The 19,656-nt window shown below is 40.1% G+C and overlaps 1 protein-coding gene across 5 annotated transcripts in view; it reads right to left on the bottom strand.

The window, feature by feature from the left end:
* Positions 1-247: 247 nt before the first annotated feature.
* Positions 248-19,656, bottom strand: part of arhgap35a (Rho GTPase activating protein 35a) — a 141,533-nt gene continuing 122,124 nt past the window's right edge. For all 5 annotated transcript variants that reach the window (XM_043680877.1, XM_043680876.1, XM_043680878.1 and 2 more), the window contains 4 exons: positions 9,311-9,388; positions 8,529-8,660; positions 6,669-6,774; positions 248-4,415 (listed from right to left, as the gene is read on the bottom strand). In XM_043680877.1, coding sequence (XP_043536812.1) covers positions 4,121-4,415; positions 6,669-6,774; positions 8,529-8,660; positions 9,311-9,388 — 611 coding nt within the window. In that variant the 3' untranslated portion in view covers positions 248-4,120. The remainder of the gene's footprint in view (positions 4,416-6,668; positions 6,775-8,528; positions 8,661-9,310; positions 9,389-19,656) is intronic.

Raw genomic sequence — 19,656 nt, 5'->3', positions numbered from 1 at the left:
GGGGGAGGAGGAAGGGGGAGGAGGAAGGGGGAGGAGGAAGGGGGAGGAGGAAGGGGGAGGAGGAAGGGGGAGGAGGAAGGGGGAGGAGGAAGGGGGAGGAGGAAGGGGGAGGAGGAAGGGGGAGGAGGAAGGGGGAGGAGGAAGGGGGAGGAGGAAGGGGGAGGAGGAAGGGGGAGGAGGAAGGGGGAGGAGGAAGGGGGAGGAGGAAGGGGGAGGAGGAAGGGGGAGGAGGAAGGGGGAGGAGGAAGGGGGAGGAGGAAGGGGGAGGAGGAAGGGGGAGGAGGAAGGGGGAGGAGGAAGGGGGAGGAGGAAGGGGGAGGAGGAAAATCTGTAGTATTACTCCCTTTGGAAGAAAACAGACACGATGATTATTGCAACTTTTAACAGAGTTCCAAAATACTGGAAATGTCACAAAGAAATTTCATCACATTTATATAGCACAGGTTAGTAAGATGCAGTTTACTGGACGAGCAAGGCTCCATACAAATAGATGTTTGCAGGGTATTGGCAAGATGTGAAAGACACAAATAAATGTAAGCAGCTCTCCTTTGTGCATGAATCTACTGAGAACCAGAGACTCCTCATTTCTAACAGACTCTTTCCCCATAATGATCCAATTCTGAAGTTCCAGCAAGGTAAAACATGGCAGGAGCATATTCAGCACTCAGTTTCAAGGGCAATTTCCCATTCCCATGTAAAAACTGATCTGTAAAACATCTAAATTTGGGTTCAAATTAGTTTAAACCCAACAATTATTTTGGATGATACTTTTTGCATAAAGAGGCTATTTTAGAAAACCCAATAAGGCTCTGATGTTTATAGCTGTTATCTGGTGCTTTGCACACACACCAATATCGTTCCTCCAACAGTTAAGAGAGGAAAAATTTAAAAATAATCAATGGTTCAGTAAATCATTGGCTTCTTTCTTCACTGATGCTTGAGGGAATGACTTGCCACGTGTGGTGGTGAGGTCTTGAAAGAGACATGGAATCCAAGTTATTGCTACACACTAACTCCTTTTGATATCATCCAAACTGTGAAGACAGTTTCACTAAAATATTTTATTTTCACTCACTGATTTAGCTCTTAAAGTTTTCGGATATCAAACACAAAAAGCCCCACAATTTTGTTTTGAGCCAATTTCATTCAATTTTTGATCCAAATTCAGGACATAAACAGAAAATTAAACAGCCTGCTCATCCTCAAAAGGGTAACTTAGCTTCCAATCCCTTTTAAGGGAGTACCACCCAACTTGAAAAGGAATTAATGCCCAAATGCTGCAGACAAGATCCAGTGCAACACTAGTCATTTAGTCAACATCAAGCCAGATTTGTCAAATCAATCTATTTTCAGGAGGTACTTCTCTTCCTCACATGTACGTGACAGCATAGCTTCTGCTGTTGATAGACTTGCTGGTCATCAGCTGTGTGAGGAATTGCAATTTCAGATAAAACCGTACCAATCTATTTCATAAATAGTCTATAATTTTAAAAAATGATTAGACTGCAGCTCCTTTTACTCATCTGCCATACCCGCTTCTAATTCAGAAACGGATGAGTTAGGAATGGAGACACTCAGGCAATTGCCAGCTTTTTAATAGCAGGCTTCAAAGCTAAGCCAGGCCTTCCTAATGAAGCAAAACTTTGTTAACTTGGAAATTTTGGAATCATTAATCAATCAGTAATTGTTGATGGGTTTATATGAATTAACTCTTCCTAATAACTACCAGTCATTAGGATCAAAACTGGGAGACAAGGACTGCGCCAACACGTTTGACAGAATCAGTACAATCCATTCTTAAATATTTAGAAATATACATTTCAAACAAAAGATATAAAATGGAATAAATTGTCAGCATCTTATATGGAAACAATGGATCTGGGTTGTCCACTTCACATTTTGCCCAGTCAGTCAATACGCACAACATTGACTAGTTACAAAAACCACACACACACAAACACATAACATTTTAGTGTTTGTTCTGTTATTGGAGAGACCATAACTGTACGTACCATACCCAAATTGGCAGAGCTGAATACTTCGATCAACTAAGTGTTTTAAAATTGATTCACTGGCACAGCCCTACGGGGGAAAAGAAATGCTAAGAACACACTGGCCAGGTATTGATGAATTTGCCTCATGACTGAAACATATGATTTGTTACAAACTCCAGATAGGAGCTGAATAGTTCAAAGAACAAATCGCTAAAAATAATGGTAGTGTTAATGAACAACGGCATATTTCATAGCAACTGCTGCTCAGCTCATTAAACAATGAATTCTTGCATTTACAGTGTCATGTGTAATGTAGGTTCTCAGACCTGGCGCTGTGGAATTTGAACTTTAGGATTATAAAACCTCAATATATATATATTTATTTATATATATTTTAAGAGGACCCCTTATGCAGCCTTCACACTAACCTTGAAAGTGAACTGCTTCAGGACTGGAGTTGCTCAGGCATTTAGTTGTACCTGTTCATATTTTTGATTCTCTTCCAGCCCCCATTCTATATCCTTTAGGCACTGATTGGTGCTGAGGTATGATTTTGTGGGCAATGGCCACCCTACAATATCTTGCAAATTTGGCCATTCTTCAAGTTTCAGCAGAGTGAAGCTATTCAAGCACAGGATCTATCACAGTGCTGCGCAATACAGTCCATGCGTATTTGCTTTTCTAGTAGACATCACTGGGCAGAAAGGTCTTTGTGATACACATCAAAAGTGACACACCTCAGGATGGTTATAAAACATTGTGATAAACCATGCATGTGCTAACATGCCATTCAAGCATTTAAATTATTTATTGTTTAACAAAAAAAAGCCAGTTCAGAGAAAGCCACATCCTAAAGCACCTTAACTCCTGCCTGGACGGATGCAAGGCACCAGCCAAGATATGTTTAACTTTTGCGCAACCTAAAAAGGGGATAGGGGATCACACTAATCATTTAAAGTGATGGGCAAATTTGACGTAACGTTGGCTGACACTTTTAGTTGGCAATAGGTTGTCCTTTTGCATCAAGAGGCTCCTACCTGGCACTACACATCAGGTCTGGCTAGTTAACAAAGAAGGGTAAAGATGGGGCAGCAGTAGAGACAGGCAACAAATGTGGTCCTAAAGATAGGGCAAGCATGGAAGGAGGAGGAAATTCTGCCCAACGGCAAATGATCCAGGACCGTTTCAATTGGATTCTGCCAGGGACCAAATTGGGCAATTGCGAACCAGAACAGATCAAGCTAGTGAGAACGAGACAAAAGAGGTTCTAAAGTTCCACAGACATCAGCCACTGAAGCTGTATGGATATTGGGAAAACCAGCATTAAAATCTCCTTTTGCACAAAGCACTTTCATGCAGCTGCTCACATCATTGTTATACAGACAAACCTCTTTACTACAAGCTCTACAGAACCTTAGGACACAGATTTTATCATAACATTAATTTAGTGTTCTTTCCTTAAAGCAAATGCCCCAAGGTTAGAATGGCTTCCCAAATGAACCATCTTCACAGATGTACATCTACATGCTGGGCTTGGTCATTCTACCTAGGATAACTGCTCATGTTCACACCTCGCATTCACAAATATTACCACGAGGCTGTGCCCAATGGGCATGTCTGCTGTGAATTAACAGTCCGCATGAAATTCGCGTTTATTTTTAATAAAGGTTAAAATAGCAGCACGTGATCTCAAAAACAATTCTCTAAGCAAGAGTTGGCACTAACCAAAAGTAAATAAAGCAACTTTCTATATTGGCTTAGAAGGGAACAAGTTTAAATTAAATAAGCAGTAGAGTTTGTCTGTATAATTAACTGTTTAAACATTGTGCATTTTGAGAAACCACTCTGTAGTGGAATCTGTGCTATTTGCATTTCACAGAACCCACTATGAAGTCATGGACTTTTCCTTTTGCAGTCACTGCAGTATTTGGGTATTTAATCAATTTTCTTAGTGCCATGTCATTTGTTTTAACTATGATTACACTGCTCTGTACAACAGAAAAGGGTATCATAACCCAAGGCAGTTTTGAAAAACCCAGTTATGATACCTGGCATATTTATAACCCAATTCACAGTTTACTTGGCCGTTCCGTCTGCAGTTGTGTTCACAGATGTTGAAGTGGCCTCTAAGGTGTTGGGGGAGGCGACTGTGGTGGTGAAGGAATCATTGTTACAGGTGATGGGCACTGAAAGGCAGTGTTCGAAGTGGGAGAACTGGGAACAGCACTGATCAGCTCCATTATTGGCTTTTCGTAAAAGAAGAAAGGGCACTGCTGGATGAAGAGCTCGATGATAGTCTGGTACGTCCTGGTAGCTGTCAGAGCATCCATGGTCTGAAAGTCAGGCCTCATAAGTGTGGGCCAGAAACAGATGGAGAGATTCTCACTGTTCATCAGGTTCAACTTGCAGTTCTGACTGACCCTGAAATGAAACAGAACCCAGTAGTCTACACAATACATTGAACAAAGTGAGCATAATCAAAACATTTAGCCACCTCCCTGTGTCACCACCCACTCAACGGTGAGCAGTACATTTCCCTCTTTTCTTGCACCTACAAACATTTTTCCCATCTCCCAAGACTATTTGAACAGAAACGAGCCCATCAGCATCACAAGAAAAATCCTCTTGTTAACTTATTTCTTTTCCTCTTCCTAATGAAAACTGCCAAGCAAATATTGCTACGATTAGAAATAATAATCCAACGTACAATGCAAACAATGATTACGTCCCTTCCTAAAAGCACAATGGGTGTCCCTGCAGCAACTTAAGGAAGAAGTCCACTGCCACCTTTTCTGAGGTAATTAGGAATGGGCAATAAATGGTGGCCCAGCCAACAACATGAGCAAATTTAAGACAGAACCCTGAAAGTAGGTTGGGAAGAGCGGATGACAGGACTAAAGCCTGCCTGAATCAGCATTTTTATTGTTCCTCAGTTAGTCTGGTGGAAAGCGCATGCCCCTTGGTACAGATCAGCAAAAATAACAAGTAGCTGAATGAAAATCCTAACAGGAGACAACGAATTTGGGGCTTGAAAAACACTTGTAGAAGTGACACTGCAGATATTATTGGCAGAGAATAACTACATTTCTCAGTTCTTTAATCGGCTTGGTGAGCATTAAAATGAAATAATGGGAGAGAAAATGGTGTACAAACACTGTTTGCTGATCTAATAATATCAATAGCAACAAACAAAAATCAGTGGCACTGAAAGCTCCATTCTGAAGAGTGTGGTGGCTGCCTAGTACTTTTGGTCCAAACAGGTTGTGAGTTGCAGCTGTACGATGGCAAGTCATTAAAAGTGAACTCAACAAGTCTGGTAGCAAAACTATAATGGCCACTAAAGCTGTCAGATTGATGTGAAACCCTAACTGGTTCATTAACATCCTCAAAAATAGTCCAGCCTGCAAGTAATGGCTCAGTGTTCTCCAAAACAGCAAAGCCAAGGAAGTACAGCAAGCTTGATTTTAACCAGTGCCTCATGAACTGGCAAAAATGATATCTCAAATACTGGAAGATTATGTTCTATTACTATCTCCGCAAAATCAGAGGAGTAAGTTTTATTTAAGGTGAAGTTCCATTACTATATAAAAGTGATTTATGCTGTAAATAAAGTATGACAGTGATATGTATTCCCTCTGTATTACATCTCTATTATGGAGTGTGTTTTTTTTAAAACATAGATTATGTGGACCTCTTGATCATCCAGAATATTTGATCGCTAGAATATTTGATCAACCAACACACTCCCGGTCCCATAGGTGCAAGTTAAACAGAAGTGTGCTGCATCTGATTCCTTTAACTAGAACAAAAAGAATGCAGTGCCACCCACACCTGCTTCCATTCCAAAAAAAAGTGATCATATTTTGGTTCACACACATTGTCCAGGAACACCTTGGCACAGAAATGAGGAGCAAGATGATAAAAAATATTACATTGAAATTAATTTTCTTTGGACCATAAGGTCAATTTACATCCATTGTGAGAACATATTACTTTGTCAGGTGATACTGTTCAAGGCTTTATCCCAGGAAAATGCTGGTCTATAATCAAGTACACACTTACTTGAAGTATCGATAATAAGATTTCACTGAATTTAAGTGGAAGATCTGAAACAACGTTTTGACAAAAGTATGAACTCTCTAAACAACATGCCGGCCAAGTAGCACGGGAATTTCAGAACATATGCTGTTTCTGCACTTGGGTTTAATTAAATGAATTCCTGTGCGCACTTTCAATGCAGGAATTAATACTTTATTTAAAACAGGTCAATGCCTGCATTGAAGTGCACACAAGAATTTAATCTGACCTTGCTATAAAGAACACAGGAATAGAAGGTCAAGAAAAAATATAACTCCAAAAGGATCATCAAAACAGTGTCTGTAATTTCATCTCTGTTGTGCTATAGCTGAGAAAAAGTAGAGTTGCAGCACAGGAAGGCCTGTACAGTTAGCAATTTTGAATCCACATACATGTAAGGGCAAGCATTTTAAATTCCCAAAGAGATTTACTTTCTTCTTTACCTTAAATTGATTTGTATCATTAGAAGAAAAAAATACGGTCTCAGTTATTTGAACCATTGGTTTATGATATCCTCTGCACCATTAATTAGCCAGGTCAATTAAGCACAACTTTTATGCAGGATAGCCTTACTGCTTGCATCAAGCAATTACTTACTTGTTTAAGTGGGTGATGACATATTTGAAGACCTCATAATTCTCTTTTGGAAACTTCTTCAACACTTCCTTAAGTGCATTCAACTTCAGCTCCTTATCAGGCTGTTCTGAGAGAAGAAAAATAAGTAATTTAATGCAGACAGCACGTGGATCATCACAGTGATTCCGTAATGAGCTGCATGACAGTGGCAGCAGCTGAATCCACACACCCTGCACCACAATGCAGATCCTAGAGTGGAGGGTGTTTCACAGATGTCAGTTCATTTGCCACATTTGGGTATTGGGATATAAGGGAGGGAGAGAATTGATGAAGTGAAGAGAATCTTACCACCCTTCATTGTGCATGGGGTAAAGCTGATCACCTAATACATTACAAAACCACAGGAAACAGATGAGCATGTATTAAGATTCCTGGTCTGAGTTTAATTAGTGGGAAAAAAAAAGCTTGATTGTGGCAAAAGTTTTTTTTTAATAATACAGAAGTTCACATCATCTAAACATATTGATAATTAGCTGATTACATACTTCACAGGTAACTTCCATATTTCACCAAACGCCAATTTTACAAAATCATTAGAGTTTTAACCACAACAAAAACAGCAACAATCAGCAGGGTTTAAAACATCAGAATTATCATAACCGAGAACCTTGCTTCACTCCTACATCTCTCCTATAAACCCTAGACAGAGCATCAGCAGTTACATAATTTTCCCCAGCCATCTGCTCGACTTCAGTTGAAGGTCGGCAGCATCAAATTCTAGAAAAACAGGTGAAGATTGCTCAAGCAGAACTTCTCTAAAGGTACCATTTTAAAGTGACCAGCGTGAATTTGCGGCTCTCCTTGATTATCCAAAACATACACATCAATTTGTTGAAGATCTAAAACAGGGTCTAACAGTTCCTTGACAATTGTGGAGTATTAGTTGGTGAGGAGAGCAGAAGTAGGGGCAGAGAAATAAACTATGCAGCAACAGCACAAGAGTGATAGGGAAGTTCCATTAGCAGAGCTTTTACTGCATTCTCCAGATTCAATAGGAGGATCAAACACTAGCGCCCTTCTTGAAGGCAGTTCCACAAGAATTCAGAACTAATTTCGGTGGCATGAACATTGTTTGAATGGCCAACATGTATCAATCTTCTGAACTCTGACATTGTCAGCATTCCAAGGGAGAAAATACTAAGAAACTCAAATTTCCCCTTAGAGCAAGCAGCACTGACATTAATGAGCGGAGGACCTGGCTACCAAAATGGCAATCATTTCACCATCAAGCTACATACCTTTCGAGGAAAAATGTTACAAGAGAAGGAAAGATAAAAAAAAAACAAATACTTAGGTTAGTTGGCTGGACGTTTGACTTGCGAAGCTTCGCATCACCAGCCGAGGTTACCATGAATCATTCCCCTCGCTCAAGGTAGTACAGCTCTCAGGTCAAATCACCACTAGCCCCCTCTCTCTAATGAGCCAGCAGCCCTATGGACTGGTAAGATTAAGATGGCTTGACCTTGACTTCCCTCTGGACCCATTACATGAGACATGCTGCCTCACATGCCAAAGATCTGTGGGTCGAGGATCAGCACATTCAGTCACATGAGGAAGCAAAAGAAACTCATAATGGAGCAAACATTTACCTTAATAGAGGGACAGTGAATGGCGACTATGGAGGATTGCCAATGGCTGCAGATCATGGAGATCATGTTTATGGAGTGCTTTAAGGAAGGAGAGGCTATCATGCTTACCTAATTAAACATCATGACTGATCTTCAAAAACCAACCCATTAGCCATATCTTTGGGATATTCTAAAGGATGCTATAGAAAGGCGTTTTCTTTCTACCACAGACTGTGTGCTGGTCCATACTTACTGCTGACATCTACCAATTCGACCTGTGCACTATATGGGACCAGTGGCTCCGGAAGCTCAGAGAAGAAGCTTTTCATTGCTCCAGCTATTGTATTCACCGCAAAATCCTTCTCTTGTAGAACAAGGTTGTGGTCTATAAACAGAAAAAATGAGGGCAATATAGCTTAACAGTATAACCCCAATATATTCAAATAAAGTCCTGTCCTCTTCAATCTGAATCAATACCTCAGGAACTGATGATGCTGACCTATTCATCTTTGATAAACATTGCCTGAGATTTTCAAGTTGGGTTACATAACGCACTGTACTCCTGGACTTGAAACCTATTCATTGCTGAGAAAACTGTCAGCCATGGAAATAATAGTTAGCAAAGTACAATCAAGTTTAGCAGCAAAGGAAAAAAAAGTGTCATTCAGAGATGGACAGTATTGGGTTTGTCTCTATTCTACTTCACCAAGCTCAGATAGTTTGCCACCTATCAGAGACTCAAATATCTTGGTTAATTCATGGACAACTACAAGGAACATATTTTCAAGAGTTACCAGCATTCATGATTCCATAAGTTGCCAGACGTGTGTGAAATGTAAAGGGACTACTGAAAGATATGCACGCACAGACTTAGAATAAATAATTTTGAACTGCCATATGAAAATCCTCAACTCGCCTCACCCACCACAAGACAAAATAAATTTGCATTCCGCCCACCTTCTTCAGTAAAATACAGTAGCATCCCACAACTGAAAGTCGATTGTTTATCGAAGACTTCTTTCTCCTTCCACTTACCTTGATCAAATTGCCTCTGGAGACTTTCCATCTCTGACTTGTTCCCACTGACACGGTAAATGCCCTCTGTGCCCAGACCTTAAAAGGAGAGGGAACAGTTTATTCAAGCCTTCTGCTTGGCTCCACGTACTAAATTTACTGCACATATTTAACAATTTCCTCAAATGGATATCAAAGATATCAGAGTGAACTCTAGAATCTAGCACAGTGGTAAAGATTTAAAATAGAAAAACTGAATAACCACAGGGCTGGAGAACAGTTGCTCAACTGAATATTTCGGCTTCTTTTCATTGGTTGAGAAGCTTCGCTGGAGGGGGTAAAAATGTCAAAAATGGAGCATAATGAATTGGGAAATCTTGAGGTTGCCCACTTTGGCAGGAAGAATAGAAATATTGACTTATTTAAATGGAGAGAGACTGCTGAATTTTGCGGTGCAGAAGTATCTGAATGACCTTGTAGATGAATCATGAAAGGTTAACATGCAGATTAAGTAATTAGAAAAACAAATGTAATGTAAGCCTCTGTTTCAGGGTGGATGGTGTATAAAAGTAGGGAAATTTTGCCACCGACAATAATCACATGGAGTTTTGGTCTTAAGAGGAGATACACTTACATTCAGTTCAGAGGAGGTTGATTTTAAGATGAAGGAGCTATCTTATGAAGAAATGTTGAGCAAATTGGGTTAATACTTATTGGAATTTTGAAGAAAGAGAGAAGACTTGATGAAACAGAAAATTCTGAAGGAACATGACAGAGTGAATGTTGACACTATAGGTCTCCTTGATAAGAAATCTAGAATGAAGGGGCATAATTTAAAACTAACAGGCCTGCTGTTCAATATGATGACAAGGAAGTATTATTGCAGAGAATCAATCATCAAAATTCAAAAGCAATGGAGGCGGTATCATAGAATATACACATGGTCAAATTAGAGTTTGATGAACATCATGGTACCATTATTCAAGGGATAAACCATTAAACTACAGGTCAGAGAGTCAAACATCTGTGGTAGGGAAACTACTGAAAAAATTCTGAAGGACAAACTAATCTCCACTTAGAGGCAAGAATTAACCAAGGATGGTCAGCATGGCTTTGTTCAGGTGAAGACGATGTCTAACAAATTTGACTGAATTTTCAGGTGCGCAGGATAAACCAGTTGATGTAGTCTACAGGGACTTCAGTACAGCTTTTGACAAGGTGGCAGGCTGGTTAAGAAGTGGAGCGTATGGGATCCATGGCAATTTGGATTCAAAGCTAGCGTAGCAACATGAAACAGAAGATGAAGGCCTTTTTTTGTGACTAGAAGCCAGTATCCAGTGGCATATCACAGGGTTCAGTGCTGAGCACCTTGTTTGTGGTGTAATTAATGGTCCATAAGTTTAGGATACATGATCAGTAAGTTTGCAGATGAGAAATATATAGTGTGATAAATAGCAAGGAGGAAAGTTTTGGATTATAGTGTGATATGACAGGCTGGTCAGATGGACTCAGTGGAAAATGAAATTTAGTCCTGAAAAAGTGAAAGGTCTAACAAGCGAAGGTGTACACATTGAATGTGGGTCCCGAGAAAGTACATACCCAGAGGGACATTGGTGTGCATGTCCACAGATACTTTAAGGAAGCAGGACAAGTAGGTGAGGTGGCATGTTATTGGGGCCAGAGTATCATGTGCAGTTCTGTCTCCTGTCTACAGGAAGAACGCGATTGCACTAATGAGGGTGCAGAAAAGGTTCACCAGGATTTTGCCAGGGTTGGAGCGATTCAATTATGTAGAAAGACTAGATAGGCTGATTAAGTAGTAAAATGTTTGAGGGGCATAAATAGGGAGAAACTTTTCTGTTTAGTAAAGTGACAATAAGCAGGGATAATTTTGAGGTAAGGAACAGGAGATTTAGAGAGAACGTGTGGAAATTTATTTCCACCGAGAAGGTGGTGGTTTCTCAAAGTCACTGCCTAAAGAGGAGTGGGTGGATAGAAGCAGAAACTCAAGACAATTTAGATGAACACTCGAGATATCATGGCTTGTAGCTTTGTATGTTAAGTCATGAAAAATCGGATTAATAATATTGGATGTTTGATGGCATCTTTCTGTGCTGTAGAAACACTGACTCTCCTTTAAGGGAGACAATGTTACATGGAGAGAGGGGCAGAAGAGTAGAGCTAAGGCCACAATCTGTTCAGCCACGATCATAGTCAATGGCAGAGAAGATTTGGTAACTGGCCTACTCGCGCCAGTGTCTTTTGTTTTTATATGCTGGGAATGGCACATGTATTTTGGTCACAGCAAGGACAGAACTAGATTTGCTGGTGATTACTCCCTGTCAACATTCACAAGTGGCAAAGCATGTGGTAGTAGTATTTGTGATGTTGGATGTCCAGTAGGGGAAAAAAAAGTTAATTTGAAGCCTAAATTAACAGCCAAAGGACCCTTAGAAGAATTGATACACTTCAAATAATTTTTAGCTATGTTAGCCATTTGAGAAATTGCAACAGCTGAAACCATATTGTCTGCTGAAAGTGTTGGTATCTACTGAAGTCTTAATTTAGTGCACATTGAAAAGAAACAAAGATTAGTGCTGGACAAGTATAATACATTTCAATCTAATTAAATTTTAGATTTACAGTGATCTCCATGCACAGAAAATTATGAACATATCTCCTAAAGTTCAGGACAGCTTCAAACAAGACAGCACTTGCTTCTACTTAATGGTACTTCTAAGAATTCACAAGAAATAGGTGCAATGAGTTCCCAGTCCATTTATTGCTTCCACATCTCCAGATTTCTATTCTCGAAGACTGTACCAGAATACTACTCAACACTGCTTAACCTATCCAAAGGAGAAAACACAGTAACTATCAGATGGATGCTCCTGCACCCAGATAACATTCAAATTACTATTGAGACTATGGGATTCATTCCTCTGGAATCCCATCCATGCAGTACAGAAAATGAATGAGACTCAAACTCATTATATGTCAGATCATTAACACAAAGCAATTTTTAAAATATCAAAACCAAAAGAGCTGCGGATGCTGTAAATCTGAAACAAAAACAGAAATTGCTGGAAAAGCTCAGCAGGTCTGGCAGCATCTGTGGAGAGAAATCAGAGTTAACAGTTCAGGTTCACTGACCCTTCCTCAGAACTATTTTTATAGGAGCCCGGAAATTGGAAATTCTGAAACAGACTAAAGTGTCAGAGGAACCATGGAGGTAAGTGGGCAGGGATTGGAGAGGGGAGAAAAGACAGAGTTAAGTTCTGTGGGACAGGAATAGGCAGAAACAATGGGCCTGCCCGGACAGTCCAGTTTGTGAATTTTTGGAAGGAGGGAGAAGTGAGCTGTACGGGGTTGGGACATTGATCAGATTGGCAGCAGTTGGAGACAAGGGAGATCACCAGATGAGATGAGTTTGATGACTATAGTTGACACAATGGCCTGCTGTCCCATGGTGGGGTCATGGGTCAGGGAGATAGGAGGGAGGTATCTGATAACTGGCACTTGGCCTCTACAACGTAGAGGTCAGGCCACCAGACAACAACAATCCCTGGGAAGATAGGCTGGAATGGGTAAAGGGGGGGGGGGAAGGGGGGGCGCAGAGAAATTGAGTGACCAATGTCACTTCAACAGGCCAATGAACAGGTCGAGTGCAGGTAAAAGGGGGTGTGTGTGTGTGGGGAAGAAGAAAAATGTTGGAGGTGGGCCATGGGGTCTGTGGGATAGGGAGAGGACTCTTGTCCAAAGAAATGAGCACGGAGGCAAAAGGAGAAGAGGACAATGTCACATTGTGCAGGAAATTCACTAGGGTGGGAATGCAGAGGGATAAAATGGAGACCCTTCCTGAACATTCTGTACTCAGCAAAGAGCGGAAGGTCAGGAAGGATGGTGAATACACGACAAGAGGTGGGGGGGGAGTGGCAGGAGAAAGAGGGCATGCAGAAAGAGGGAAGGAGCTGGGAGGAAGCTCCCAGAGTGCCATGAGTATCTCTAAGTTGTTGCATCTTGCTTGCCTTGATGCCTGAAAAGAAAAAAGATGTTTCTTGTTAGCACGTCAAGTGAGCTGCAGGATGAAGTGGAAAAGGGGGGGCTGGTACAGCCCTGAGCCAGCATGATGCAATGCCGTTGGAGATACAGGTCAAGAGTGTGCATGTGACACATGGTACTGGGTTTTACTAAATGCTCCTACAATTACTACTGTGACAAAGAATGCAGTTAGGCGAGGCTTCATTATTTTGGAAATCAGGTCTGATTTAGTTTATCTGAGTCCGCTGGCCAAGTGCAATTCCTGGCCCCAATAATCTTGCAACCTTGTGAAATCCTGATCTGTCATTTCTGAAGGTTCAGGCACCGGAGGTGGAGTCACACAAAGGCCAAGAATAAAAAGTGTTCTTTTCATAAGAACTGCACTAAATAGCACCAAGAGTGTACTTCATAAAACAAAAACAATTTGTACTTCAAAACAAAATTTCAGTTAGTGGCTTTTTGATTATTAAATTGAAATACGGTATCTTAAGATTGTTGTACTGTCATCCAAAGCACAAACTTGCAGTAAATTTAAAATTAAAGGCATCTTTTCATTTTTTGTGTTTTAAATCCTGCTCTTGAAACTGAATACTGAGCAATAAAGAACAGCACTGGCAACTTACAAGTAATGAAAAAGTACAAAAAAAAAATCCAGGATGCTAACTTGGGACTCATATACAGAACAGGTAGTGCCGCAAGGTGACTGGTTGATCAGAGATTTGTGCACTACCGGTGACACCTTGACTTTGCACAAAAAAAGACTTTGTTGAAAAGCAAAGGCCTTCTCTGGTAACTTTTCTCGATTTTGGTCTGAATTTAAGGTGGAAAATAGATGAGGCTCAATAATTCACCTAACTGACCCATTAAAGAAATGGGAAAGTCAGTTCTAACTCCTGTTCCTAATTGCTCTTCAGAGTGCTTCTGGAACTTGCATTTGGTAAAAATGGGTTAATTTTTTCCATGTTCAAGAAACCTGCAGGGCTCTCTGCATAAGTGACCACCAAACTTTGATATCAATAGGCTACTGACAACATTTAACCTCATAAATCATTATATTTAGGAGAGGAGTGCATACAACTGGAGAAGCAATTTCGTCCAATAAGATTACACCAAAACAAAATTTAAAGCCTTGCATTCAGGTTACCTGAATTACAAAGACAAGAGAAGAATTCAACATAAACAATGCTGTGACACAATAGAAAACTTTACATCAAGTAAGTCTAAGTAGAAAAATATTTGAGCCCTGAAGATTCTGTTACAACCTCCAAATACTGTCCAAACCAGCTAGTACATTTTTCCTAATGATGCAAATGAACAAACTTCTTGCGTTAGTTTCTTTCAATGCAGTTGCCAAGTTATGCAGGGGCTGTCACATAAACACTCAGTGGGGCAGCATCACATGACATGAGGAAACCGGACTTTGTCCCTTCCAGACTCTACCCCTTACCCCCTTCCACCTCTAATTATCTCCAAATTATGTTCCCAGAATACTTTACTTCATCAAAATCAGCTTGCAGCAGGATTAAAAACAGAAATCCAACTGTATGACAGATTTGCTTTTCTGTTTAGATTGCAAAAGAACCAGAAATGTTTCTGTGACCCATATCTTCCACTTTGCATAAATGAAAACATACTTTTTACTTGGCTTCAGGCCACAACAGGAAGAGATGGGAAAAAAGACTCAACCACAAGTTGGCTGGTTGGATTTTACATAAAGTAGAAGCCAGTAGAATACAAACCTCAGGACACTTCAAATTTTAATAAGAATGTCTGTGTTGCATATACAGTTTACTAAAACCACCATGTAACTAATAGGTTGGTGATTCAGAAACAAAAATAACTGAAGCAGAAATTCATTTTCCCAAGATATTCTGTGAATTCTTGAACACTTCTCATTAGCTTTCAGGCCTACTGAAAAATTCTTTGCTTTTATCATCACATTCCAAGAAACCAATGCACCTTTCTTTGATTTCTGTGCTTGATTTTAGCATTTAGGTTTCCATCTCCACCCTAAAACCGTCCCAATCAAAGCCACAAATGGATTACTGTTACAGTACCACAACATCTTTCCTTCTGAAGGCTTTTAGATGGAACACAACACTATCCTCAAGGGTCCCTTTTCTTTTGTCCAGCTCAAAGGAATAGTCTTCACTTACTTCTGTTATTAACTATGCAATTGTATCTAGAGAGTATCCTCAACAATATTTATGCCCCCACCCTCGCAATGTTACTTTCAGGAATGAAGGATCTGCTAAGATTCCTCATCTTCCTTATATAGATTGCTGACAAAATTTGAAGAGAAGAGTCAGCTTTGACACTACACCCCAAACAGAGAGCCTCTGCACATATTGCTACTAATACTGGAGCTGTAGACAGTGGAGGGAAGGTGCAAGAAAGGATGAGAGCAAATGCAAGAGATAGCAAATGAGAACCAAAGTTAGAAATGGTTGCAGATGTAAAGTGAATTTCAACAGTTGAGGAATTTATTTGCAGGGACAAGTATTGTAAATTCATTTGCTGGAAAACAAAGTCTGTACAGCTCAATGGGGCTGTGTATATTTCTGCATGGAGGTGGCAGAAACAGATGACTTGATGCACAAACAGGGTGCTGTTCATAAGTTTCACAAAGAGGATGCTTGAAAAGTCTAATCTGAGGTGACATCAATAATCAGTCCAGTCACAGAAAGAGCTGGTAATGTTCCCGTAGAGAAAATATGGAATATGTAGCTCTACTCTAGAACAAGCAAAAGATTGAGCTTAGTGCTGTCACACAAACAACTAATGATGGAGTCAGTGGCAGGACTGGAAGGAGTGAAAGAAAATTTCTGGCAGGAATGAAAGAAAATGGCCTTGGTCTTTTCAAAGGAAATTCTGACTCATCCATAATATGGCAGTCTGTAAGAGGAGAAATACTGGTAGTATCAAGGGAAGTCAAAAGGCAGATCCAGTTCGCTCAGGCTTACAAATGAAAACTAACCCCATGCCTGCATATTTTATCACGAGGGACAATGTATAGATAATGAAGAGGTAAAGTCATCCCAATCCCACAGGACCATAGGGCTGCTCTCAGGAGGGCACGAGAGCAAGAAGACTGGTCATGAATTTAAACAATGGGTCACCACAGCTCAGGCAAGGTTGAGAATGTTCAATGGTAACCTCAGCTGGTGTAGGAACTGAACTCACTACTGGCATCATTCCAAAACATCACAAACCAACCATCCAGTCAACTAAGCTAACTGATACCCAATAAAAACAGGTGGTAAAGATGGATGTTGGGGAACTTCAGACAAAATCACATGGAGAGGATAGGTTTTAAACAAATTTTAAACAAACCTGGACAGAAGTGTCCTGGATATAAGGGGTTGGTTTCAGTGCAATTCCTGCCTGGTTGGATATAATACAAAATTGACAATAGCAACACAAACTATCAATGCTACTTAAAAGTTCATAAAGTGGATATGGATGCAAGAGGCTGTTTGGGCAAAGAAAATGACACTCGATTTTGGATCTGATTCCACTGTTCATGGCATTTGTTACAAGGGGTAAACTCTCCTGCTTAATTTAAAACAAGCAACACAGATAAGATTTATCCTGTGCAGTAATCTGTAAAAATTTGAGTTGCCAAGAACTATTTAAAGTAAAAATTAATAACTTTATTTCTTAAAGTATAACAGGCAATAATTAACAACTATTTACAAGTCCTTGCTCTAACCTAACTTTTACCTTCCCTTCTATAATACAAGTCCAAGTCCAATAAAACTCCCAAATAGGATTTACAGAAAAATTCAAATTTTAAAACCAGCCAGCAGTCAAATAGAGAGTCATAGAGATGTACAGCACGGAAACAGACCCTTCAGTTCAACTCATCCATGCCGACCAGATATTCCAACCTAATCTCGTCCCACCTGCCAGCACCATAACTGCCCAAACTCTTCCTATTCATATAACCATCCAGTTGCCTTTTAAATGTTGTAATTGTACCAGCCTCCACCACTTCCTCTGGCAGCTCATTCCGTACACCTACCACCCTCTGCTGAAAGAGTTGCCCCATTGGTCTCTTTTATATCTTGCCCCTCTCACCCTAAACCTATGCCCTCTAGCTTTGGACTCCCCCACCCCAAGGAAAATACTTTTTCCATTTACCCTATCCATGCCCCTTATGATTTTATAAACCTTTAACGTCACCCCTCAGCCTCTGACGCGCCAGGGAGAACAGCCCTAGCCTATTCAACCTCTCCCTATAGCTCAAATCCTCCAACCCTGGCAACATCCTTGAAAGTTTTTTTTTGAACCCTTCCAAGTTTCACAACATCCTTCCAAATAGGAAGACCACCAGAATTGAATGCAATATTCCAAATGTGGCCTAACCAATGTTGGATAGCCGCAACATGACCTCCCAACTCCTGTACTCAATACCCTGACCAATAAAGGAAAGCATACCAAACGTCTTCTTCACTATCCTATCTACCTGCAACTCCACTTTCAAGGAGCTATGAACCTGCATTCCAAGGTCTCTTTGTTCAGCAACACTCCCTAGGAACTTACCATTAAGTGTATCAGTCCTGCTAAGATTTGCTTTCCCAAAATGCAGCACCTCGCATTTATCGAAATTAAACTCCATTTGCCACTTCTCAGCCCACTGGCCCATATGATCAAAATCCCATTGTAATCTGAGGTAACCTTCTTGGCTGTCCACTACATCTCCAATTTTGTGTCATCAGCAAACTTACTAACCATACCTTTTCTGCTCACATCCATTCTCTTTATCTTAGTTGGTAGATTTGCTCCCCAGGTCAGTGATGAAGTTTTTCTCTGTGCAAACTCCTTCTCTAGGCAGGTATCTCTCAGAGTTCTGACTAGTAGTTTAGAAATGTTGGTCTGGTGGCAGTTCTCCTCCCATCTGTTCAATTTTCCCTGTGTCTTATACCCTAAAGCATCAGATTGTGTCATTAGCTTAAGATTATCAATATACTCAATTCAAACTCTAATCGAATTTAGTATTTTTCGGGGTATAATCTAAACTGATTGACCTAATTCAAATCGGTTTTGTCATTCCCAGACAACTAGCTATTCCAGCAGCTGGAGCATGTTACATTGTGTCTTCTTGAGAACACTTGGTGCTGTCACTGCTAGCTTTTACTCTCAAAGGTACAGTCACCCACTTCTTCATAACACATTGCTGGGAGCTGATATAGTTGCGTCTTATTATATCTCTTACTTATATGTGAACCATCCAGCACTGAGGTTTCTCACTTCAAAGTTTAAGAAATAATAAATAAAATCATCAGCCACAATGTTGAAAGCTAATTGCTGAAATGTTTAGATACTCCAAATGAAATGTTGCAACAGTAAAGATTTCCTTTGTTACTGACTGAACTACAAAGAATTCTGATAAATTCATTTGTTATTTAAAAGGTAAGGATACATTTTGCAATGTGTTCAAAAGTTAGGCTTGAAAAAATTATTTAGGCTGTTCCAAAACAAGGGTATTCAAATAAAATCAGTGGGCCAAATGTACCCAATCTCCAGCAATCTAGTCTTAAAGGCTAAGTTAACTCAGTCCTATTTATTATGATAATTCTTCATTTACTCATTTTGAATGTCAGAGACCCAGTATTTGAAAAGTATAGCTCTTTGTACTGCTGCTTCTGGTTGATAATTCCTCAACAGGAGCACAAAATCAGAGAGCATCAAAATCATTAGACATAGGGGAATGCATATGAATAGGTCTTTAAACTGACAGTCCACTGACTGTATTTAAGGGGCTGACAAAAAAGGTAAAAAAAAAAGTTGGATAAACCAGTGCCATTACATATCCAATTCAAGTTCTACTACACCAGCTCTTTTTTTAATCAATGGGGTAGCAGGAAGAATTAAAGTTGCTTCCTAAGCCTTTTACAGGATCTTGCGAACAAATAGGGAAAAAGAAGGGATTGTAGATGAGCAAGTAATTGAATCTGAAAGCATTAGCTGGAGCAGGGCAAGAAGTATATCAGTGCAAGCAACAACTCTAGGAGGTGTTGCCTACATCGTTAAACAGGAACATCAACGGGAGCAGGAGGCAGTCATTCAGCCCCCTTGAGGCTGCTCTTTAATTAAGAGAGATCATGTCTGATTTTCCACCTCAAGAACATTGCCCTGTATTAACTCCATATCTTTGATGGTTTTTATTTTTGTTACCTGGACAGTTGAATAAAGCTGCTTTTATTTTGAAAATAAGTGTTCCAGAGGTACCAGTTCTTAGCTTTGGATCTGTAATAACTCACCAGAACTAAAGTAAACACTCCAGATTCACCAAAAACCAATTCAGATTTTTTTTTAAAAAG

Source organism: Chiloscyllium plagiosum, chromosome 41 (assembly GCF_004010195.1).
Source record: "Chiloscyllium plagiosum isolate BGI_BamShark_2017 chromosome 41, ASM401019v2, whole genome shotgun sequence".
Lineage (NCBI taxonomy): Eukaryota > Metazoa > Chordata > Chondrichthyes > Orectolobiformes > Hemiscylliidae > Chiloscyllium > Chiloscyllium plagiosum.
The sequence above is the reverse complement of the archived record's forward strand: the minus strand, read 5'-3'. Positions and strand labels throughout refer to the sequence as shown.